General features: G+C 41.3%; 1 protein-coding gene across 2 annotated transcripts; it reads right to left on the minus strand.

The window, feature by feature from the left end:
• Positions 1-3,353: 3,353 nt before the first annotated feature.
• Positions 3,354-23,696, minus strand: TEX26 (testis expressed 26). 2 transcript variants are annotated; one of them, XM_032496347.1, is made up of 7 exons: positions 23,420-23,696; positions 20,742-20,826; positions 15,554-15,719; positions 14,179-14,335; positions 8,638-8,814; positions 6,772-6,933; positions 3,354-3,937 (listed from the first exon to the last, which is right to left on the minus strand). In XM_032496347.1, exons 1-7 carry the CDS (start codon positions 23,559-23,561, stop codon positions 3,876-3,878), a joined length of 951 nt encoding a protein of 316 aa, XP_032352238.1. In that variant the 5' UTR covers positions 23,562-23,696; the 3' UTR covers positions 3,354-3,875. The 2 variants fall into 2 exon arrangements, with proteins under 2 accessions (XP_032352238.1, XP_032352240.1); XM_032496349.1 differs by lacking the exon at positions 23,420-23,696 and adding an exon at positions 22,986-23,013.
• Positions 23,697-24,783: the final 1,087 nt, after the last annotated feature.

Below are 24,783 nucleotides of genomic sequence, written 5' to 3' on the forward strand. Positions count from 1 at the left end.
CATCAGCTTAAACTTAGCAGGTGCGACTGCTGCTCCCCTAGGTCCATGGGGCTTCCTCTTTGCTGTGCATCAGAACCATCTGGGGAACTTTAGAGCAGACTGCTGCAGGTTCCATCCCTAGATTTTCCAATGCAGTTGGTCCAGGGAGCAGTCTGGGCATCAGGAGTTTAGAAATCTCTCCAGGCTCTTCTATTGTGCAGCCGAAGTTGAGAAGCATTGCGCTGGCTGGTACACCTCCCATACAGATGGGAGATTTTTAGCACATGATGAAAACTCGACTACATAGTCCCCATTGTGATGTTTCCCTTTTTATTATTTTTTAACAAATTATTGCAGTCTTCAGTTTAAAGTGATGTTACTCTTCTACTCTTCCATTCCTGAAAGCATTTTTTAAACAAAATAGAACAAGTTTAAACCTATTTATAGAACCATTTTTTTCAAGAGGTTAAAAACAAAGAACAGATGTTTCTGGAAAGCCTGGAAACCTGCTCGATATACTTTTTTCTGATTGGATGTGTGTGTGGTGGGATGGAGGGGGTGAGTTTTGCAGGAGGTTAGAAGGAGAATCAAAAGAGCTATCAGGGGATACCGCAAGGGAAAAAATTTCAGAATCGTTATCTGTGTTGAAATGCTGCTCTCTTTGAAATATAATAATGAAGGTACGCGTGCTACATAATTAACGCACGTCAACGGCACTGACTGATCCGGTCTTGACAATCTGCTCTGAAAAAGGAACCACATTAAAGCACTCATTCACAATCTTTGGCATATTAAAATAAGTAGTGGCCACTGGCCTCCTGAGAACCTTTGAAGTGTTCAATGTTTAAAATGCCTTCACCATTTGGCAGGTTTTAAAATACAAAAGAGCCACAGCCACACTCTCCTGTCTTAAAAGACAATCACTGTTTAAACAGTACACATTTGTCAGTGATGACCAGGCTTAATATTTTTCAGAGGGAAAACGGATTCTACCAAGCCTTTCACTTCATCTTGAGGGTTCTAGAGAAATCTCATCTAAATAAACACCGTGCCCTGGATCACTTAGCTACTGCTACAGTAATCTCAACAAAAAGCACTATTTCTCACGCACAGTCTGTGGGTCACGGTGGTAGGTCAGCTGGGGTGCCTGTACAAGCCCATTTGGGCTGCTATATTGAAACACCATAAACGAAGTAGTTTATAAGCAATAATGTTTATTTCTTATAGTTCTGGAGGCTGGAATTCCAAGATCACGGCACCAACAGATTTGCTGGTGGGTGGGAACCTTCCGGTTCAGCCAGCCATTTTTCCCCTGTGTCCTCACATGGCAGAAGGGAGCTCCGTGGGGTTTCTCTTATAAGGGCACTGACCCCATCCATGACTGCTCTGCCTCACGACCTGATCACCTCCAAAAGACCCACCTCCTAATACCAGCCTCTCACATCCTGCTGGCACCAGTAGGCAGCCCAGACTCATGTCTGCTAATATCCCATTGGCTAAAACAAGTCACATCACCAAGCTCACAGCCCAAGGCTCGGGGAATATGGTCCAGCTGTAGTAGGAGGGACTGCAGAGTCACACAGCCGAGAGTGTGGAGATGGGGAGAGGTGAAGAATCAGGGACAATAATTCAGTTTACCTTGGTGCCTAAAGAAAAAGTCTGTCAAGTAGTGCACCCCAATACTGTGTTTATAATAATATTTCTGGCTCTGGAGTGGCAGTCACTTACCTGTTCTACAAGTCTGTTTGTAGGATGGCTTTCTGTTTCCAGTCCGGTGGATGGTAGCACTCATCCATAGGCTGTCTGCTGCAAGGCAATGGAGCTGATGCTGGCTTTCTTTTAATTGAAGCACAGTTGATTTACAATGTTGTGTTAGTTTCTGATGTACAGCCTAGTGATTCAGTTATATATATATATATATATTCCTTTTCAGATTCTTTTTCATTATAGGTTACTACAAGATATTGAATATAGTTCCCTGTGCTATACAGTAGGACCTTGTTGTTTATCTATTTTATATACAGTAATGTGTATCTGCAAATCCCAAATTCCCAATTTATCTTCTCCACCCTCTTCCCCTCTTGGTAACCATAAGTTTGTTTTCTATGTCTATGAGTCTGTCTCTGTTTTATAAATAAGTTCATTTGTCTTCTTTTTTTGGATTCCACATATAAGTGATATCATATAGTATTCTTCTTTCTCTTTCTGGCTTACTCCACTTAGTATGACAATCTCCAGGTCCAATCATGTTGCTGCAAATGTCATTATTTTATTCTTTTTTATGGCTGAGTAGTATTCCAGTGTGTGTGTGTGTGTGTGTGTGTGTGTGGCAACTTCTTTATCCAATCATCTGTCGATGGACATTAAGGTTGCTTCCATGTCCTGGCTATTGTAAATATTGCTGCTGTGAACATTGGGGTGCATGTAACTTTTCGAATATGCCCAGGAGTGGGATTGCTGGATCATATAGTAAGTTTATTTTTAGTTTTTTAAGAAATATCCATAATGGCTGTACCCAACTACAGTCCCACCAGATGGTGGATTTTTGGGGCTGTCCTGCCCTTAGAATACCAAAACTGTCTCCAAAGAAGAAATGAAAGATATAGGGGAGGGTCAACCAGGTGAAGCAAGGGGCTACTTTAGGGTGCTGAAACAGTTTTCCCAAGCCCGGCAAGCTATTGCCCCATCTCTTCACGTGGCTGCCTCTTTCTCCTCTTAACCGGTCAGCTTAAACGAGGCCTCCCCACAGGAGCCCCCCAGTCACCGCACTGCTTAGATTTGTGTGTGGCACTTACATTTTGTAACTATACTGTTCACTTTTGCTTGTTTGTGATCTGTCCCTTCCTCTAGAACATAAGCCCCATGCATGTCTTTTCACTACTAGTGAATTCCCATTACCTACCACACTGCCTGACACATAGTAGGTGTTCAATAAATATTTATTGAATGAAAGGCTACTCATTTTTCAGTATTTGGGTCAAGATCCTGTTGGAATATGGACTATGCCTTGGAGAGTGTTATGAGGACAGGAAGCCCCGCAGCAAACGTACTAAACTAAGGAGGAATTCATATGAAATTACTGGTTGGCTACAGCTACAGTCCCCAATACTCCAAGAAAGACATAAACGGCAAAAAAGAAAAACTAAGGGGAAAAAAAATACCCCAGCATGAATGGCAACATGAGTACCAACTGAAATATAATTCAAGGTCAAAATCATTAACAGGGTCAAAGGAGAGCAACAGGTAATGGGAAAAAGTTACTCCATGAAGAAGCTCTGTATAAGTCATAAGCATTGATAAACAACACAGCAGCCAAATCTATACAGCAAAAGTCCCAGAGATACGAGGAGACAGCGATGAAAACACTTTTCTTGTGGAATGTTTTTAATATTATGGTCTCAGATCCTGACAGCTCAAACATACAACGAAGGCAAAGATACAAGGGACTTGAAAAACACAATAAACCATACATTTTTTTCTTCTGATAGTCATGTAATACACAAAGTAATCTCCTACTTGGCTACTACTTGGCATAAAAAACACTTTGCTAATTTTCTCAAAGCAGAGATTTGTTTTTTAACTTTCAAATAGAAAATCAACACTAAAAAGTTTTTTTTAAAATCCTCTAATTATTGAAAAATTAAGAAATCTCTTCCACGTAATCCTTGGTTCAAAGAGGAAATCAAAACTGAAACCATAAATTGAGTGTTCAAAAGAGAACAGGAAAAAACATTATATTAAAATCTCAGCCTTAAATGATCTTATTGTTTAAAAATAAAACAAAACACATTTACACGAAGTTATATTTAGAACAATCTAGATCTTATTTTTCCTTGATTATTGAGAAAATAACCCAGTTATTTTCAGATTTTCTTCATCTGAACTATTTTCCTTTTTCATTCCATCACTTTGTTGACGTCACAGTGAGAGCGAATAAAGCGATCAAGAATCTGTCGGTCTGAAAATTATGAAGAAAAACAGGATGAAAATTTCCATATAACTATTTAACTGCTAAAGAGAGAAATCCTAGGAAGCAGGCAAATATCTGATAATAGTACTGTATATACGAATTTGATGAGACCAAAATAATCAAAGGATAGTGTGTCTAATAGCTAAAGGCACAATTGTGTAATTATTGATTAAAAAGAACAAGTAATATTCAAGGGTTCAGCAAAGCTTGCTGGAAGGCGCATGGATTTTGGAATGAAACAAACTTGGCTTTCAGTTCTGGGCTGACAAGTATAAGTGACTCACCTGCCACATCCATTTATTCATTTCATCTTTGAATACAGGTGATGGTACTCACCTAGCACAGTTGCTGGGATGGACAAGGCAGGCTACGTGTGATGCACCTAGACAGTGCGTGGTCCCTATAAGACACTCAGGAAATGGTACAGCCTTACCCTCTTATGACTGGGTGATGCCAGGAGACACAAAACAATAGGGTTTTCATCGAAGCCAGGGTTGCTTATCTGCCCACCAGTGTTAGCAGGCTTTGAGATCTTTGAGTGATAACTGACCATAGGAAGGCCTTCAACTCCCTGGGCCTCCGTTTGCTCATCTGGAAATTGATGAATCTTGTCTGATTCTGAGTATCTATGGTTCTCTAATCCTAATTACGTATTTTTAAATTGTATACTGTAAAACTTTGTCACTCCTAGCAATTGTCATCTGTGCAGCCAAAACTAAGAGAAAGGAAGATTGTGAGTGATAGATAGCATGTTGTCATGGTCAGTGTCCTTGGTACCAAGCTCAGGGTCATGAGTGCCAGCTGAGGGCTAGACATCAGGGGTGTGTGTGTGTGTGTGTGTGTGTGTGCGTATGTGTGTTCCTGGTGTACTCTCCAGTTACTTTTGCATTTATTTCTTTCTGTGATCTCACATTTAATTTTCAACCATGCCCACCCTTCTCCATACCTTTCCTGACCCCAGACTTTTCATGAAGTGAAACGCACTGATCTTGCCTGTTCAGGCTGATGGGTTGACACCTGCATATGTGTAACCCACACCCACATAATGATATAGATCATTTCCACCATCCCAGAAAGACCTGTCATACTCCTGCCCCAAGACAGCCTCAGTTCTGATTTCCTTCATCATAAGTAAGTTTTGCCTGTTGTAGACTTTCGAATAAATGAAATTATATGAAATGTATTGTGTCCAGCTTCTTTCACTTAGCATAATCTTATTGAGGTTTATACATTTTGTTGAATACATCAGTAATTCACTCTTTTTTATTGTCTGGTAGTATTTCATTTTGTGAATATACCAGTTTATTTTTCCATTATCCTGCTGATGGAGATCTGGGTTGTATCCAGTTTGAGACTATTAAGAATGAAGTGATTATAAAAGTTCTCGCAGAAGTCCTTCTGTGGATGTATGTTTTCTTTTCTCTTGCATAAATATCCAGGAAGGGATTTGGGGTCATGAAGTCGGAATATGTTTGACTTTATCAGAAACTGTGAGATCTGTTTCCAAAGTGCCTGTGCTATTTGGTACTCTTACCAGAGACGTACTGCTTTGGATTGTCAGCGTTTGCTATTTTCAATCCTCTTCATTTGAGCCCTAAAATGCCTTTATTTTAAATCTCATACCGGAGTTCATTTTAAATGAGCAAAAAAATTTTTTTCTGATACCAAAGATAAGCGTGAAAGATGAACCAGGTTTGGCATGAATTTATAAAAAAGATGCGATTGTGTCAAATTAAATAACTGTTCAAAAAGGCTACCAGCTGTAATTCAGATGCCACCAGTATTCATCATGTTACAGAGGCAGATTCACGCCCCTGGGGTTTTGTTGATGCTGTTCTCCCTGCTTAGGAAGGGCCCTGCTTCTCCTGCCCCTTCATTCTTGACACTTAAAGGAAGCCTCTTCTGAGCAGCCTTCCCTGATCCCTGGTCGACCCACAGGGTAGGGAGTACCCCCTCTGCAGGCTTCTGATATACCCAGAGATGGCTTCGATTACGAGCTTATGACGTTACAACTACGTCTGTCTCCCACACCCAACAGTGAGTTCCCTGACAAGAAGCATTTTTTATTTATCTTTGTATTAAGCGCATATGATAAGGTATTCAATCAATGAAGTTTATTGAGTGACTAAATAAATGTCTTCTGAACAATACTGAAAGTCACACCAAGGAAGAAATACCCTTTGGGTAGCCATATTCATGGGAGTTTTAACTGGAGGAAGAGATGGGGAGGGAATGAGAGCTGAAAATTTCTGAAAATCAGATTTCAGATAATTTTGCCTTTCAAGGGGCGACAGGCTGGGAGATGACAGTCTTCACTGATGGATAACAGAGCCTAGAGGGCGAGTTGTTGAGTGGTGTGAATCACTGAGAAGAAAGCTGTGTTTAAAGCAGAATGGCCTCTGAAGACACCGAGTTCAATTTCCTCGAGTGATAAATACGAAAACTAGCCATACAGAGTTATTGGAAACAAAATATTTACCCTCAGGTACTCCTCCTTCCTTCTTCCCCAGCTTTATTTGTGGCTTTCTCTAAGCCCACCCTCACCCCACTACCCTGCCAACTCCCGGCCCCCATCTTAGGCCACTATGCTGAAACTTCCCCTCTCTTCTAAAATGTACCTGTTCTGGGCTCCTATACTGTCCAAGAGGAATAACCCAGTAAAATTATTTAAGTTGAGGTGATAATAATTCAGCCGCTTGTATCTGCCAGGCTGTTTATTCTCTTGCATCCTCACTCAGCCCTCCGCTGAAAAGCATTAGCCTCCATTCTGGACACTGGAAAATGACAAGGGGTTTCGGGCACAAGTCAAGACCTCATCTTACCTTTGTAGGAAACACTCTGAAGGTACTCTGTGACTTGAGAGGGAGTAAATGAGTTTAGAATTGTTAAGAAATCCAGGTAGGCTTTCCCGTAATCACTTTGGTACGTGGTCTGCTTCTTCGTGCGCTCCTGATTCCTCAAGTGGCTGTACAGGACAGAAGGGACTAGAAGAATGCAAAGGAAGGAAAGAAAAGGAGGCTGTCACTGAGCAGAGAATTTGTGCCTTTGTTTGTGGGATGCACCTGAGAGCCCTGAACCCAACTTGGGACTTAATCAGCATCCTTAATGGTATTGGAAAGGGTGGAGCTATATGAATGACATCTCCCATGACCGGTGCTGTGCAGAGCTGCTGGGATTCAGGACTGTTTCTGGTGGGAGTGGGAGTGGTTAGAGATGATGGCCAGAAGATTGATTTTGACCACTGTTTTCAGAAAAGAAGTTGTCCCTGAAATTGGCTCTGCTGCAGGTCAGCATGTTAGGATGGTAGCATGCAGGTCAGCATGTTAGGTTGGTAGCATTCACCACCTGCTGAATAAACAGAAGCTTCCTTCTCTTTCATGCCATCTCCTGTGCAGATGTGGACTGACAGACAGACAGGCCTCCTTCAGGGATCTAGGGTTCTCAGGATGGACGGTTTGGAAGGATGATAATATTCACCGTTAGCGTTCACTGCACATCCCCCAATGGAGGGATGAGGTGCAAGCAAAACCAAGCCCATACATACTTGGTCCTGAATATTGCTCATTTCAGGTGGGTTCTGATAGTCATGGAGTCATCATGAGAAACAAACAATGAAGACCTAACGTGAGTATCTAATTTCTGCAACCTGCAACCTCTGTCAACTTCAGGGACGTCTTAAGTACTGCTTTCAGGTGTAGGCGTCCCTTTTAGAGGGACTGTTAACCAGTAGGAGGGACCAGGCACTGGTGGGGACTTGACGCTATATCCTGAGAAGAGTGTTTGTAGGGTCTGGAAATGATTTAAGTGGAGAATATGGAGGGCATATAGTCAGGTTTTCACAGGATAGTAAATTCATAATAGTTAACCTCTGTGGGAAGAAATAGAACCAATGGCCAGAGGTTTAGCAAGGAAAGTTCCAGCTGTTGAGAACTTTCAAACAGGTGGCGAATCCAAGCACGAAGGAGCTACCTTGGAGAGTGGGGCAACCCCCGTGAAGAGTTTGAACAGGTACAGTATCACCCTTGGGCAAGGATGGGGGAGAAGGGGCTCATACATTACTTCTAGGCTGCCTTCTAACCCCAAGATGCTCAGCTTCTATTCTGTGGTTTTGTCTGTTTAAAGCACTACTTGATCTCAGCTCCATGCCAGGAGTGAATCACTGTCTCAAGACTGACATCAAATTATCCTCTTAACCAGGAACTTGAAGGTGGCTTGGTCATGGAACTTTTAAAAACTTTTCTGTTGAAAACAATAGGAATGAGGATCATAAAAGAGCACCTAAGTAGAATGGTTGCTAAATCCCAAGATGCCTGAAGGATGTGCCATGTGGATAAACTTCCAGTGAATAACTGACAAGTCTAATTGGATTCCCATCTAAACTTTTCCCCCATCGTTTTATAGCCGATAAATCCACCCTTTTATTTGATGAGGGGAACGTGTCCCCCAAACCCAGTGACTGTCCCTTCCAGGCAGAAGATGTACTCATTTCACGGCATAAGCAGTCAGTTCTCTTCTGAGATTTATTCAGCCCCCGGGTTTGAGGCTTGGTGCCACAGTCACAGTTTTAATTCCATGCAGGGATCACTGGCATTCTCCATGATAGTCTATGAATTTGTTTTAAAAGCTACAAGTGTTGTAAATCAACTATACTTCAATTAAAAAAAAAAAAAAGCCACGAGTGTGCTTACCTAGACCTTGAGAAGCAATGGATAGGCTTGAGTGGCATCCGTATTTGAAACTAAAATCCTGAAACTCAGGAATTTTAGCTGGAATTTGGTAATTCCGTCGAAATTCAGTGTCTGCTGGTTGGGGAAGTAACTTTTTCCTTTCTAGAAACATCTGAGAATGCTGCTTAATCTTCTGAGCTGGGGTGGGGGTACAAACAGAAGGCAATAATTACTCCTTGTATGCTATTTCCAAATAGCATCGTATTTTCATTCTGCTTTGCTTCTGGCGGTAGCTTCCAATTCATCACACTGAAACCCACTCTTCTTACATTTAGAGGTATGGTCAATGTACTTTTTATGGATATTTCAACCAAGAAATAATTTTCTGCTTTATCAGGCACAGGAAGTATACGCTTAAATGATTAAAAGCAGTTTCTAATGCAGAATTTCACATCAGTTAGGAGTGCTCTTTTGCTGCTGAAAGCATGCCTCCCTCCAGTGGTCTTGCCTAGTCCCTGGGCCAGGGGTTGGGGAGCAGAGGGAGAGATTTTAGATAGGCTATGGTTGCCATATAAAAATAGGATGTCAGTTAAATTTGGATTTCAGATAAGCAGTGAATAATTTTTTAGTGTAAGCATGGATGAGCACTTACTTTTTATCTACGATATATCACTATTTAAATTTAACTGGATGTCTTGTATTTGCATTTGCTAAATCTGGCAACCTGAGTTGGGGGCAGAGGAAAAGAGCCTTGCCGATGGAGGGTTAGGTAACAGCACTGTCATTAGCAGATGAGGCACTATTTTTTGAAATAACTGTGCTAATAAATATTCATTAAATATATGATCATTAAATACCTCTGAAGCACTGACTAAACACCAGTTTCCACGAACACTACCAGATTAGCCAAGGAGAGAGTCATAGAATGAGTTCACCCTGAATTCTTGCTGCAAAATGTTGGTTCAGACACACATCACACAACACCAACTTTAATCACAACACCAACTTTAATGAGTATCATGAGCAGTGTCACTACAGTGCTAATTACTGGTGACACTAACTCAATTCTTTTTCCAAATTAGTTTTTCAACAGGTCTTTCCAGAATAAACTCAAATGCACATTGTATATCAAACAATATGTGATGTCATCTACTGGCACCCAAGTGCATTTTAATATTGATTTTTAAAAAATGACCTCTGTCTAGATCAGCACAGTGGGAAAGAGTTTCACTACATGCCGCCTCTTAATTTAGATGACTTAGGAACACAGGACGTGGCTACCGAATGGCCTTCATAACGACCTCATAAACCGCCCGAGGAGAGGACAAGGTTACAGGGAGGAGAAAACTTGAGGGCTGAAAAATCAGGACATTCCTTAAGATATTTTGGAAAGTCATCTGTATTGTTTCCGGGAAGCACCACCTATAACTTGGTTTTTGTAAATTACTCATAGCTTTATTCATAAACCAGTTCCTGCTGAAATGCTTAATGCCTATCCATCTCCCCCAGCTACCACTCAAAAGAAAATGTTTTCAGTTCCTATATGTATTCTGTGCCAAGGTTAAAGGTAATTAAGTCATCATTCACCTCAAACTGGTATGATTAGAGAGCTACGTACAGGACACACAGATATGGAATGTCATATCTTGCAGCCGTAACACTTGGAACTGTGGTTCTCACCTGGAGATGATACATCACAATCACCTAGGAAGGGTTTTCCAAAATACACCCACTGAACCTCATCTCAGACATTGAGAATTTCTAGAAGTGGGACCCAGGCACTTATATTGTGAACAAGCTTCCAGTTTGCTTAAGAATCACTGACTCTAAGCTTTGGACAAGGTGCTGCAGAAGCCCGGAGACAGTGTGATGGGCTCTGTTGGTGGAAGTGGAGGAAGACGAGCATCAAAAGGCAGACGCAGTGGAAGGCGTGTTTTGACGATGGGTCGACACGGAAGCAAAGATGCACAGTGTGCTCGCCAAATGTGGTCTAGCTGGTGGAAGTGTGAGGCGCCCAGGGCAGGGAGGAGTAGCTGAGGGTGAAGCAGGAGAGGCGAGTTAGGAACCAGGTTGTAAAGGGTCTTGAGATGCTGGTCCAAGTGGGCAAGATGGACCAGCAGAAAAGACAAAAATCAGGCTTTAGAGTTACTGTGAGCTCCTTTGAAGATAAAGATTAAGTCTTATTCTTCATTGACCCTCAGTACTTATTACAGTAATAGACCTCATTAAGTATTTACTAAATTAATGAGTGAACAAAAGAGAAAAAATGGAAATGTAATTGCCATGAGTTAGCAATTAATCTGAATCACACTCTAGTGACCGCTTACGTGATATATGCTTAAGGTAACTCTAAGTTCTTAGTCCTTCTCAACTAATGGTTTTATTATCTTTGTAAAACTTAGTGTTAATGAGTTCCTTCAGGACTATTAAGAGGAGAAGTTCCTGAAGCAAAAGGACCTGACCAGCACCCGAAGTCCATGTAGGGGTGTTGAAGTCTGGATAGAGAAGATAACCTGACCCAGTGGTATCCATGCCCCTGAGGCCTGGACTCCTCCCAGGGACCAGCCCCGCCCCTCAGGAGATCAGCACCCACTGGTTTTTTTCCACTTGATAAAGGTGATACTGAGTAGTTCTAACCAAAAGGGAATAGCTGGCCCTTTAAGATTAGGCAGGACATCTGCAGAAAGGCCCCTTCCAAAAGTAAATCTACAGCAAGGACTGTTCAGAACCACTAGGACCATGGACACATAATCTATAGCCAAGTGAGAGCTTAGTTCTGCTGTTTTTCTCTGCTCTTCTAATTCATCAAAGCCAAGTTCTTCAAGTCTGAATGTGGAAATAAGCACCTCAAGTGCGCCTCACCCATTTGCCTTAATTCAATAATAAGGATACAAAGACAAGACACGGTCCCTGTGCTTCAGAAGCTTAAGGTATTAGAGAAACAGATACAAAAAAAGATAATCACTATATTATTTGATAAATGCTGCAGAAGAGGTAAGAATGGGGTCTATAAAAACATGGCAAGGCCACCAATTCAAACCTGGGGGATCAGAGAAGGGAAATAAAGCTAACATTTAAACTTAGATTATGGACAGGTGTCAACTAAAAGGAGGAAGGGAGAGGTCTTCATGGGGAGGAGGCAACGTGTGCAAAGGGCACGAAGCTGCAGGGGTGTCGTGAACCTGGAAGGCAGAAGGCAGTTGGTTTCAAAAAGCGTATGGGGACAGACAGGGGCCAGATTATATAGGGCTCATCTTAAGGCATTTAGCTTTTATCCTGAGAATGATGTGGGGCCGGGGGTGGAGGGCTCACTGAAGGATTTTAAGCTGGACAGTGATGTCAATTTGCATATCTGGAAACTCACAACGGTGCTAGGGTGGACAGTGGACTAGAGGAGACAAAGCTGGAGAATGGAGTGGATGAGAAGTCATCCAAGGAGAGATGATGGTAGCCTGATCTAAGGCAGTGGCCGTAGGGAGGGAGAGAAGCAGATGGAGGTGAGAGATTTAGGAGGGAGTCCTGACGGTCTTGGGTATTTATCCGCACATGGGGAAATGGTGATTTGTGCATGCTGAAAGGATGACTTTGATTGGAAACTCAAAGACATCTTTTAAGAATGCTGACATTTCAAATGTTTTTCCATGACCCTCAGTGTTCATCTGCAAGTATGAAGGTCTTTTAACTCCATACCCATCTAGCTTCAAAACATGTACTTCCATACATTCTCTCCATCATTCAGCATAATTTACAGATCACCTTCTATACACCAGACTGGACTACATACTGCACTAGACCCTGAGTGAATAAAGGTCTTTGGGGTGCTTACTGAATAGTGGAGGAAAGAGTAAAACAAAAACAATAGAGAGGGGAGGACACTAAGCACGTGCTCAGTGGTAGAGCACGTGCTTAGCATGTATGAGGTCCTGGGTTCAATCCCCAGTACCTCCAGTAAAATAAGTAAGTAAGTAAACAAACAAACAAACAAACCTAATTACCTCCCCTGCCAAAAAATTTTTTTTAATTAAAAAAGAACTGCAGGAAACAATTCCCATAATTGAAGGCATGAGTCTCTAGATTGAAAGGACCTCTGACTGTCTAATATAATGAATGCAAAAGATTCTCAATAATGTATACAATTGTGAAATCTCACAATGTCAGGAATAAAGAGAGGATGCTAAGAGGTTCCAGTGGGAAAAATACAAAAGAATCAGGAATCAAAATGGCGTCAGTGTTCTCCATAGAAATCCTGGATTTCTAGAGTCATTTGGAGGGATGCATTGAGGGAAAATGATTATCACCCTAGAATTCTATATCTAGCCGAACTATCAAACATGTGTAAGGAAGAAACAAAGATATTTCCAGATTGGGAAGAACACAGTCAAAAAAGTCACTCCCATTCATCCTTTCTTAGGAAGCAACTGGAAGATGTGCTTCAGCAAAATGAGGGAGAAGAAGTAAGAAAGAGAAACATGTGGATTCAGGAGGAAACCAGATCCATGTGGGCAGAGGCCAAAGAAATGCCCAGAATGATGAAATAAGAAGTCCCAGGGCCCAGCTGGGCAGCAAACCTACAGAGCAACCAGTCTAGATAGGAGGGGAATGTCGGAGGGTGTCAGAAAGATCATCTCCAGGAAAATACTCAAACTGATAAAATGTTTGAAACCATGTTTGGAGAAAATCTTGGTAAATGTGTAACAAAGTATTTGGAAAAAATAGTGACAGGCACATAGAAAACTAAGCATATTTTAAAAAGTCAATTATTAACTGATAAAAAACAAAATAAAAAAGGAAAACTAAAAGGAAACAATCATAAAATATCATTTGGCTCAGTGGTATATATTTACATAATCATGATATATCACATCATTGTAATCATAATATAAACACTAGCAATTGAATTAACCCAAAATTTGTAATATAATTATATTGAGAGGATGGATGGAGGGGGAGTGAGAAAGAATTATAGGAGGGCCAAATCCTCAGTTACTATAACAGGAAGTCAACAATAATGTCTAGAATTGATGAATCATAAATAGCAATATAAGCATATGATTTTAAATATGGAGGCTCACATAAGAAGAAATAGTTGAAAGAATGGAAATTGCCAATGGGAGTAAAACCGGGAGAGGAGAGGGATGGGTCACGGAACTGCTATTTCCTGTGAGGCTTTAGGTAACTATTTACCTTTATGCATGTATCAGTTTAATAAAAGTAATTTTAATTTAAGTAATTTAAAAATAGTAAACAGCAGTTAAGAATTGAAAACAGCATGTTTAACTCGACCTTGTCCTCTTCTCCTGGCTCATTCATCCTTGTCCTTTGGACAACAAGCCTTTTCTGATCTTCCTCCCCACCTTAGCTGGATGTCCTACTGTGTACCCACAGCACCCTGCACTTCCCACAACGTGCACCTTTTTCTGTTCAACTGTTGTTCACTCAGTTGCCCTTTTCCGTGTCTATACTGTGAGTTCCTTAAAGGAAGAGACTACATCTGTGTTGCTAACCACTGTGACTCCAGTGCCTAACACATTGCCAGGGAGAGGGAAAAAAATGAACATTTACCTTCTGTTCTGTCCACAAAGTCTCTCCTTGTATGGGAAATAAACTGATTTAGTATTGCTTTCCTAACCTCGTCCATTGAAGCAGCGATTTTCCAAGGGAAGTAGCTCTTTACTGATGCTGTTGATTGACCTTGAGGTAGCGTCCAGAGAAAGAAGTCCTATCAATATAAACAAAATTTTCAAGAAAATCCACATAGGTTCACCTAATGGACATATCCTCAACCAACATGTCTTCAGCTGTGCTCACATTTCCCCCCAAGCCCTTCCCACCAAACCCAGTCCCCCTGCAAGTGCCAGCTCAGTGAACAGCATCAGTTCAGACCCAGCCATCTAAGTAAAAAACAAAACAGGAATATCATCCTGCATTCATTCCTCTTCCTTTTTACATCCTTTCAGTCATCAAATCCTGACCATTCTGCTGCCTTATTATCTATTGAATGTGTCAAGGTGAGTCCATTCCAGGTGGCACCATTCCAAGTGGCAGCCAAATAAATGCAACCCTTTCCTACGACTGAGCATTGCCTTTTATGATGGTAGAAGGGTACACAGCACCAAGAAAACAGAGAGAGGGTCAGTTACTTCCACCTAGAGGAGAAGGGAATTAGATATGACTCTCTAAGCTGAGCCTTGAAGAATCTATGAGTTTCTTTGGTGGACAGGAGAAGAGCATCTGGATAGTCAACAGAATGATGAAGGGTCTGGTGGTTTGAGAACGCTTCATACCAAATACTTGCACGTGCCTGTTCACAGTAGCTTTGTTCATAAAAGTCAAAAGATGGAAACAACCCAAATGTCCATCAATAGATAAATGCATAAACAAATGGTTGTGTGTACATGCAATAGAATATTATCCAGCCATGAAAAGGAATGAAGTACTAACAGATGCTACAGTGCGAATGAACCTTGAGAACATTATGCTAAGTCAAAGAAGCCACACACAAAAGGTCACATTTTGCATGATTCCACACATTGAGTGTCCAGACTATGTCATCCATAGAAACAGAAAGCAGACTGGAAGCTGCGAGAGACTAGGGGAGAGGGAACTAGGGTTTCCTCTTGGGGTGATGAAAATATTTTGGAGTGAGATAGAAGTGGTGGGTGCAGGACGTGATGAATGTACTAATTGCCAGTGATTTGTTCACATTAAAATGATTCATTTTATGCTATGTGAATTTTACTTCAATTAAAATATTTTTTCTTATTCAGGGGGATAAGGGAGATGTAGTTAGAAATAACTGTGAGAAGGTGGGCAAAAAATAGTCAAAGAAGGACCGTAGCTGTAGGTGATGTAGGATCTTTGGGATATAGTCACACTCTCGTTCTTATGGGTTATTGATACAATATTAAATTCAAAAGACATGTAGATATTAGCTCACTTTACTGAGGTGAGATTTGTGGCTCCTGGTTCCTCTTGAAGTCCCAGTGTTGATAAAATCTTCTTTAGAATATGGTTTCCAAACATACTCTTCATTGTACTGTGTCTGGCTGTGAATAGGATCCCTAAGTGAATACGCATATCCGAATCTTCTGGTGCCTTTTTGACTACAAGGAAAGAGTGGAAATTAGAGTAAGTGATTAAATATCAAATCTCACCACAGTATACTTGTCAAATAGTTTTTAAAAGCTTGGTTGGCTTAAGACTTGATGCCAGAAACCATTTAATTTCCAGATCTCCCTAAAAAGAAGCAATCCTGTATCTTAGGATGCTCCCAACAAAAAGTATGGGAGTTCTAATATGAACTTAAAAGAATAATCTGAAATTTATTAACTTTTAAATTAATTTTTTAAAAAGCTGAGTACTCTTCCTTAAAAACAGTACTTCAGTGTAACCAAATACTCGGTGAAGAAAAGTTACTCTCTACAGAAGCATTCCAGTTAATAAAAGGAAGAAATATAAGAACTAGGATACCACTGGCTTGCAAGTCCCCAGTGAAATAATGCAACTAGGCCATGATCAGCCACTGCCACTCACATTTCCAAAAGAGGGACCAGCAGAGAGTGTGTACTCTGGACACACATACACAACACCACCTATTAAATATTTTTGCCAAAACACCCAACCTGAATCAGATGAAGTCTTTGGAATACCACATTACAGGAAATACATGAAAAGGATATTTTAAAATGACATGAGAGGGATGAAGTTAGAAAGATCTGGAACAATGATCTGTTTCTTCAACAAAGAAATTCTTGGGGCGGGGGAAGCAGAGGAACCTGCAGATTAGATGAAGTAAGAGAATGAAATGCATAGACCATGTCTGGATTTAATTTCTAAACAACTGTTGCTTTTTTTTTTAATTATCAGGCAACTAGGGAAAATTTTATTGCTGATTGGCTATTGGATATTAAGGAATTGCTTTTTTAGGTGAGATAATGGTATTGTTAATTTTTTTTCTAAAGAATCCTTAGGTCTCAGATATACATAAAAACATATTTAGAATCGACAGGATGTAATGTCTGGAATTTGCTTCAACATTATCCAGGGGGAAGGCTGGATGGAGGATGTACATAAAAAAGTCCACGTGTTGTTGATTATTGCAGCTGGATGATTGCTGGGGATTTATTGTATATTCCTTTGTGTATGTCTAAAATATTTCATATTGACTTTTTTTCAACAAAGGGGGCTTTTTTAGATTCAGGTTACATCTGTAAGAAACCAAACATCTGGAAAGTGGGATACATCTGGATGCCGGACTGTCTCACGTGTCTCTGAGATATGCAGATTCAAGTAGGACTGTGGTCCTAAATCAAACTGAACTCATCCAAGGTAGATGAAGATTTTCCAAGGAGAACACAGCACGATTAGCTTTAAAGGGCTCGATGATCACATCTCCATTTCTCAGTATACACTTTCCTAACATGGATCTACCGGAGAACAAAGCTGCATCTCTCTGCGGGTCTTTTCTTTCCCTCACCGCTTTCTCCCTTCCCAACTTGACTAAAGATCTCACTAAGGTGCATTTTACCCCTGGGTGTAAGCCTCCAACCGTGAGAGGGGTGCCTGGCAAAGGGAAACTATGTTATAGTGATTTCAGGGAACCCCCTTGTAATCCAAATTCCGTACACCTGCCTAGGGCTTGCTGTTCTAGGTCAAGAGTGAAAGGTGGGCTATAAGCAGAGCATTACGACCAGTGCGGGGATGTTCTGAATGTAGGTCCACTGTAGACTGGTGTGGCTAAGAATAACGTCTCATTTTCCCAGTCCTAACAATTATAAAATGTTCATCCCTCTTTAAAGAGAAGCTTAAAAAGCAGAGCAGAGAATATAGAACATAGAACGCTTAAAATGGTTCTTTGCCCCACATATTTAAAAGTAAGCATTTTTTCCAGCTTTTTGAAAATCCCTAGGATATGTCATTAGCTGGAAAGAAGGGCACCTCTGAGGAGACGAAGCAGTACAGGGTGGCAATGCTGATTCTTTTCCATGTAACTGGAATCTTTTCTAAGACAATCAAATTTTTAAAGATTCACTGCATAAAACTGGTACATAAAAATCTTGTGATCTTTATTTTTTCAGATTTTGTATTTATCATTCAATAAGGTGTTTAAATCTAGTGTTTTAACCCAAACACATTATGAAATATTTACTCCCATATAGCCAGTCCTCGTTTTATTTTATGATGTAAAATATTTAACAATACATGAAAGTATATGCAGATTTGCCAGACTATTAATATTCACCATACATAACCTTCTCTTTCATTAAACGCATAGTAAATGTTTGATATGGTGTCTAAAGAAATCAATGAATTGTTCCATTCATGTTTATGAATGATATTATTTAACTATTTCCCAAAGTCAAGCACCAGAGTTCTACACACATGAGAATGTAATCAGCTAAGGAAACTAATTTTTTTTTAAATCATATTCACTTCTCAGATAACTTACATATTTAGCTACACACTTCGTTGCATTATTTTTATTACTTGGACATAATTAATCATGTTAGATCTGAATCTTTTTACACTTCTGTGTAATTTTAATAATCTTCTCTAAAATATGCATTCCATAATTTATTAGTGGTTTTCATAATATTCCTCAAAACATATATTACGGCCAGTGGGGGATGTTCTGAATGTAGGTCCACTGTAGACTGGTGTGGCTGAGAATAATGTCTTGTTTTCCCTGTCCTAACAATTATTAACATTTATTTGAGCAGGAAGTATAGTCAGATTTTTATTTTAACAGGAAGTAAGCTTAATTTCATTTATTTGGACAATAAGGACTGATTTTACCAGCTAGGTAAACATGATGTAAATTGTATGAGTTGAATCTTCACCTCGAATATTTTGATAAAAATACATTAAAGGGATGTCACAACAAAAGCATTTTTACTAAAAAAAAAAGCACAGATTATATTGGGAAATGTTTATTGAAATTAATGTTCCTATTTTCCAAGTCCTTTTTGAGTACATAATATTAAACAAGTTTCTCCCAAGTGAAGGAGTAACAGATGTAATTTAATTATCATTTGATAAGACATGCCTTTTTGGCATATTTCTCAGAAAATAAGATAGGGAATAACTCAATAACTGGATGACAAACCATCTAATTATTTGCTTTCAATAAAACTGAAGGCGCACCCAACCAACCGTCTGCTGATCAATCATTAAAAGCTGCCTTGTGATTTTTGGCATAAAACTCACAAAGAGTTCAGAGTATTGAATGACAGTACTATACTAAAACTCGTTTCATTCACATTGACTTAATTATGTGAACAAGGTTTCTCAATAGTAGCATTTATAAACTGAAAAAAAAGAAAGAAGCAGGAAAAAATTGGTGCAGAATGTGGTCTCATTCCAAAAATAATAACACTCAAATCTGGAGACATAAAGTGATTGAAAACAAAACAACCCCATTTATCTCATTAAGATGCAATTCCAAAAAAATTCACTTTTTGCATTTAGTAATTATTAACATTTGTAATGTATTTATTGCTTTGAGCAATTCTGTACCAAAAATAATTGTGATGACTCAATACTTAGGATCATATAACATGTTTAAAAATTAATTTCAATTAATATACTGAAATAGTTGCAAAGAAATATAATGGAGTGATCAATAAATTGCTTTCAAACACAAAATATATTAGAGCAGGGTAAAATTCTATGGAGGAAGTGGAGCGGGAGTAACAACAGTTCAAGAAGGAAAGAGAATGAAATATATTTTCTATTAAAGAAGAGCTTGTTTGTATGTATTTTTTAAAAGGACCAGAGTGAGTATCAATTTGCTTAAGGTGGTTATATTTATATCCCATTGCTTATGTTTAAAGAAATGATTTAACGGTTTTGTTTTAAAATGTCAATATTTAGGAGGGCCTGGAAGTTTTATGTTTTACAACTATTTTAATTTATGATGAGAACTTAACTTTTCTGTGAACTTAAAAAATACATGAATTTGAAGACCACTGACCTAGACTCCGTAAGTACCCATTTGGTTTTGGCTTTCATCCCAAATGTTTCTTCTTCAGACAACTGTTACCATCTGGGAAGCTGGAGTAATTGTTACTGTCAGATGATAAATCTCCCAGTTAGGGGACATAATGTGACTCAGTGGGATAGCCAATAACTCAGGAATCAGGAGTCTTGCAGCCCTGAAATTTTTGGAATTCTGTCTTATATTATGCTGAGGAAAAAAATGAATGAAAAAGTTTGAGATAACTTCCTCATGCTAGTCACCTGTCTAGAGCTTTTAATGCACCCTCAGAACGACTACCTTAGACAGGAATCACCCTTCCCACTTAGCCAACCATAAAACTGAGCCCTAGATGGCTTGTTCCTCGCCTAAGGCAGCAGAGAGAATATGGATTAGAGCAGGGAGCTGAGGTTGGAACCCATTTTTTCCTGACTGCACCGCCTCTGTCTTTCCAAGACTCTGTTTGGCTTCTCAATAACATGAACGTTTAAGGTGAAAAGAAGCTCCATATTGGAAACAATTTACAGAGTAAACACGGGCAATGAAGGTCCCCCATGCTGAGTTCCCCCTTACCACCGATGCAATGAAGGACAGCAGCTTTCCACACCCCGCCCTCCCTCAGCCGCCAAGGAGCTTAGAGAGACAGCGGATGGAGAGAAATTTCCACCACCCTCGGTTCAAGTGGAATTGGAGGAGAAGTTGCTTTAGGAAGCAGTATTTGGAAGAGTGAAGGTAAGGGTAAGGGGACTGTGGCCTTGTTCTAGCCTCCAAGACTAGTGTTAGTGATGGGAGTGCTAACAGTGAATCACTTATCTATTCATTCCATCTGCCTACTATACACCAGGTAATGGACTCAATTCATGCTCCATGTTTAGGTAGCACAATTCTATCAGTAATATACTGTCTCTAGAGTAAAGCACAATACACAGTGACTTTATGAAGGATTCGTGTGTTAATTTCCTAATTTTTCTGTAAGAGATTGGGACACTGGAGGGCAAACCCTCTCTGATGGTTAGAGGAGACCTGTGTGTGCAGTGGGTCTTATCCAAGTGTATTTTCTATAAGCCTTCTCTGATTGCTCTCTGTTGGTTTTGGATTCTGAGCAATAGAAGACAGATGAACAAATGAAAGACTCAAAAGAGGGATGTACCGAATTAAAGCAGGCGCTGCTCCAGTCTTAGGTGTGAACGCAGTCTTCATGGTGGTAGCATAGGAATCCCAACTGGTATCAGCTGCTAAAAGTACAATAAAACAGTCTTAAGTGTGGCAAACTAGCATATTTTGATCAATGGTTTTAGTAATTAAACTAATTTTACGAGAGGCAAACATTTTGTGTAGGAATTTAGAGTCTAAAAGAATGCGCACCAACTTGTGACGTCTGCTAGGAAAGAGGGGAAACTCAGTTTAATTATCTGAGTTTCCTCCCTCTACTGTTTTTCTTGAGAATTCACATGAGCTATTTTAAAGAATTTAAGCAATACATGAAAAATAAAGAAGATAGTTCATTTGAAATTCTATCATCTTAAGATACTATCAATGTTTTAGTGCCTGACTTTTCATGAGTCTCGTGTAAGCATGCAAACTGATTTTACACAAAAGGGGTCATGGCTTACGTGCCAGGTTCTCTCCTGGACCCTTCTCCTTGCTCCTGCCTCTCCCTGCTTGTTATCCGTCTCCACCCCCCCCCCCCCCGCATCCTCCCAGGCAGCCCACGTTAAGGACTCTGCATGTTTCTCTCCAAATTGTTATACTTGCTGATATAATCAGATACAGATGGATATAGAAGGATATCAATACATTAGCGTTTGGTTTTTAGTTCTCACCATTGTGTTTTACAAAAATGGGCTCATCTCACACAAAGTGTCCTTCTGTTCTGTCACCTAATGGCATCATATGGGAAACCCCTCTAACCCGTCTGGTCCAGCTCTAATTCATCCTTTGCGTAACGGTGCAAGACTCTGTGGTATAGACGTTCTTTAAAGCCGTGAGAGTGGATGAACTCAACAAGGGAAGGAGTGTCGTTAGAGGAGGTGACGTCTAAAGGCTGAAACCCAGGGTCCCCCAAGTTTGATTTCGGGCTTCTGGCCTCCAAAATGTGAGGAAATGAATTTCTGTTGTTTTAAGCCACCAGTTTGTGGTAATTTATGGCAGCCCCTGGAAGGAATACAGCACTTAAGAGCCCAGTCGATAGTAATAATTCAGTAGCAATTAGCTCAGAGTCGTCATCATCAGCCTCATCCTATTTTGAGACAAAAGCTGAGCAGCGACCCCTCAGGCCTGCCTTCTGGAGGGTGACCCTTCCAGCAGCGGAAGAGGAAGTAGCACAGAGCAGCCGTTAGAGACTCAAGACTGGCTATGAAGGGGCAGACTCCCCCAGGGGAAGCGGAACTCTGGAGGCAGAATCAGTGAGACCTGGTCATCAAATTGAAGTGTCAGTGAGGCTGCCCTCCCTTCTACTTGGAGCAGCTAGGACCCACCCCTCCCCACAACTGAGTTTCTAAAGTCTAGGAGGACAAGGGGTGTAACTGCGCACATTTTGAGCTTGAAGCCCTTTGGTGACATCCAAGTGCATCTGGTAGACGGATGGATATTTTAGTCTGAGAATTAGGGAGAGTGTCTGAGTTAGAGGTAAAGATTAGAGGGCTATTCATAGCACCTGTATGTAGACTTGAAGCCCTGTGGCAGGATGTGGCCGCTCACACGAGGCTGGTAAACCAAGAAGAATAAAGCTTGGAGTACTCCAGCTTTTCCAGACAAGAAAAGGGTGAGTGAGCAGACAGTGAAAGAAACCAAGACAGGGTGACTGGAAAGAGAGGGCGAGATTCAGGAGGGCTGCTGTGGGGCCAGTCCTGGGGAGGAGGCTCTCCACCACTGCCCCCCGCCCTGCCTCTCCTCTTTGCCTTGACGCCATAGAGAAAGTCAGTGTTGTAAATATTTTAGTATTAATTATTTTCATTTGCTATCCTTAATTTACAAAAGGATGAATGGAATGAAAGTATGCATTTCACTCATTCCTGGGAGACTGCAGTTCTAGGGAATTTGCAATTGAACAGTCCCCACTGCTCTGCAGCCTCCAGGGAGCTACAATCACCCAGCTAGAGGGCTGTGGTGGGTTATTATTGCTGTGAGGAAGGCCAGGACGGAGCTGACTACACAGTAATCATGCCACTAGCGTCACAGCTAGAGTGGCTCTGCCCTGGCTGACACAAAAAGCTGAGTTAGTAAACCAGCTGCATTTGCATGCAGAATGAGCATCCAAAGCACTCCCTCTGTCGAATACAAAATCACTTTGAAAGAAAAATCAGTGAAGGTTAGAAGCGACAGCTGAACAGGCAGAGTTCCCAGCCCCTGCTACAGACATGTGGGGGACGGGGCGCTGCCTCTGCAGACCCACCGGGAGGTCGCCTGTCTGCGTCCTGCACCTCCCACCTTCCGTGCTGGTTCCCAGATCCTGCCTGGGACCAGGGCTCCCGCTGCGTCTGCTCTCTTCAAAGCTCCTGATCTCCGTTCCTTCTTTGTCTTTGGCCTTGTTCTCCTGAAGGCACAAGTCCTTTTCTCCTGTCCCCTCCTGGGCATTTCATGGAGTATTTAAAAGCACCTGAGCGTTTTAGGGAGAGGTTTGGCAGAAGGTTTGGCATAGAGCTGGGAAGAGACAAGGTCATGAACACTCTCTCATTCTCCCTGACTCCCAGCCGCTCTTTAAAGTGAGTCCCACCCGTAAGAGCCAGGCACACACCCTTAAAGACGCAAGCAGCCTTGCCCAGGGTATCCCATCCCCAGGAGAGGCCCCGCCCCCGCCCCGCCGGCTGGCAGGGTCCGCAGACTTACTTGGCTGGATCTTGTGCCCATATTGAGAGGGGCACAGAGTCTCGGGCCCAGGCTGTGCCATTCTTGCCCCAGGAGGCCGTCGCGGGGCCCCTTCCGCCAGCTGGACTGGGCGCTGCGCGGCTGCTTTGTGACGCGTCGCCATGGAGACGAGGTCGGTACAGCCGCTCAACCAGGGGGCGCGTGGAGCGAGGTGCAGGGCGCTTAACCAGGCCGGCTGGGGGACCGGGTTCGGAAAGCAGAAGGATGTGTTCCCAGTAACATGAATACCTTACTTTCGTGTACTTGTATTGTTCATGCAATGAGCTTTCCTGCGCATTGTCTTGTGTATCTGGGGAGAGGAGCACGGGGAGATTAGACTGAAGTGAGCACAGGAATTAGGAGAGGGAGGAAGGTGAAAGAAAAGTGTGCTTGGAAAGAGGAGAGAGCAGGGATGTTTGTGACACCTTTCTCCTCCCAAGGCCACGTTCCTGGCACCGAAAACCGTGTTTTGTGATTATCGATTGAACTGATCTTCCGTCCCCACAATGAAACTGTCTCCCACCCCCAAGTATGTTAGAGTTTTCCCAGCATGTGGAGTGCCTTTTGTATTCATATTATTGGCACCTACCTGAAAATCTGACGCATAGTAGGTGCTTAGTAATATTGAATGCCTCCAGGTTAGGACGCAGCTATTACCCACGCGGGTGCACAGAGAAGACAGAAGTGTGCGTTGGAGATTGCTGGCAACATGTTTAGAAAGCAATTTACAACCATCCCTTATCCTTTCAAGGGGTTATTCTAACATAGGACCTTAGGGGAACAGTGAGGTGTAACGAAAGGGAGTTTATCAAAGGAGACAGAATAGGCATCAAAGTAAGGATCCCACGAATATATGCAAGGAGTTTCTTCAAAATGAAGCGCTACTAGCGTTTTCTGAGAGTCCTATCCATGTAATGGAATGAATACAACACACTGAGACTCTCAGATTTAGAGCAGTGAATAGTGGGACACATGAAGAGACCTAGATTTCTGTAGATGTTATTAGAAGGGATGAGTCTAAGTTAGGATTTGGTAGTGGCATCTAAATTAAGAAAGTAACACCCAATAACGGATTATCGTCTGGAAATAGAGCTAATTGGCATGGCATAATTTAAGAGAACTATATTTTTAAAATAGCACAGTGAGTACATAGAATTTTAAAAGTGAATTTTTATTAATATCCTACATTTGCCTCGTCTTAAGCAAGCCGTGCAATGGTGGGGTACGCACTGAATGAGAGTCAGAAGATGCATCACTTTCTAGCTGGGAGCCTTGCGGAGAGAGCAGATGCTGCTCGGAGCCCCAGCTCCCTTGTCTGTAAAGTGAATATACGAGAACGTACCTCA

Source organism: Camelus ferus, chromosome 14 (genome assembly GCF_009834535.1).
Source record: "Camelus ferus isolate YT-003-E chromosome 14, BCGSAC_Cfer_1.0, whole genome shotgun sequence".
Taxonomy (NCBI): Eukaryota; Metazoa; Chordata; class Mammalia; order Artiodactyla; family Camelidae; genus Camelus; species Camelus ferus.

Excerpts from the sequence above, each read along its gene's own strand:
- TEX26 (XM_032496347.1), bottom strand. The coding sequence starts at position 23,561 with ATGGCGACGCGTCACAAAGCAGCCGCGCAGCGCCCAGTCCAGCTGGCG. Across the intron at positions 8,815-14,178 it reads CTTTGTGGACAGAACAGAAG|CTCAGAAGATTAAGCAGCAT; the intron begins GTAAATGTTCAT and ends CCCCCACCCCAG. Across the intron at positions 6,934-8,637 it reads CATTGCTTCTCAAGGTCTAG|TCCCTTCTGTCCTGTACAGC; the intron begins GTAAGCACACTC and ends GCATTCTTCTAG.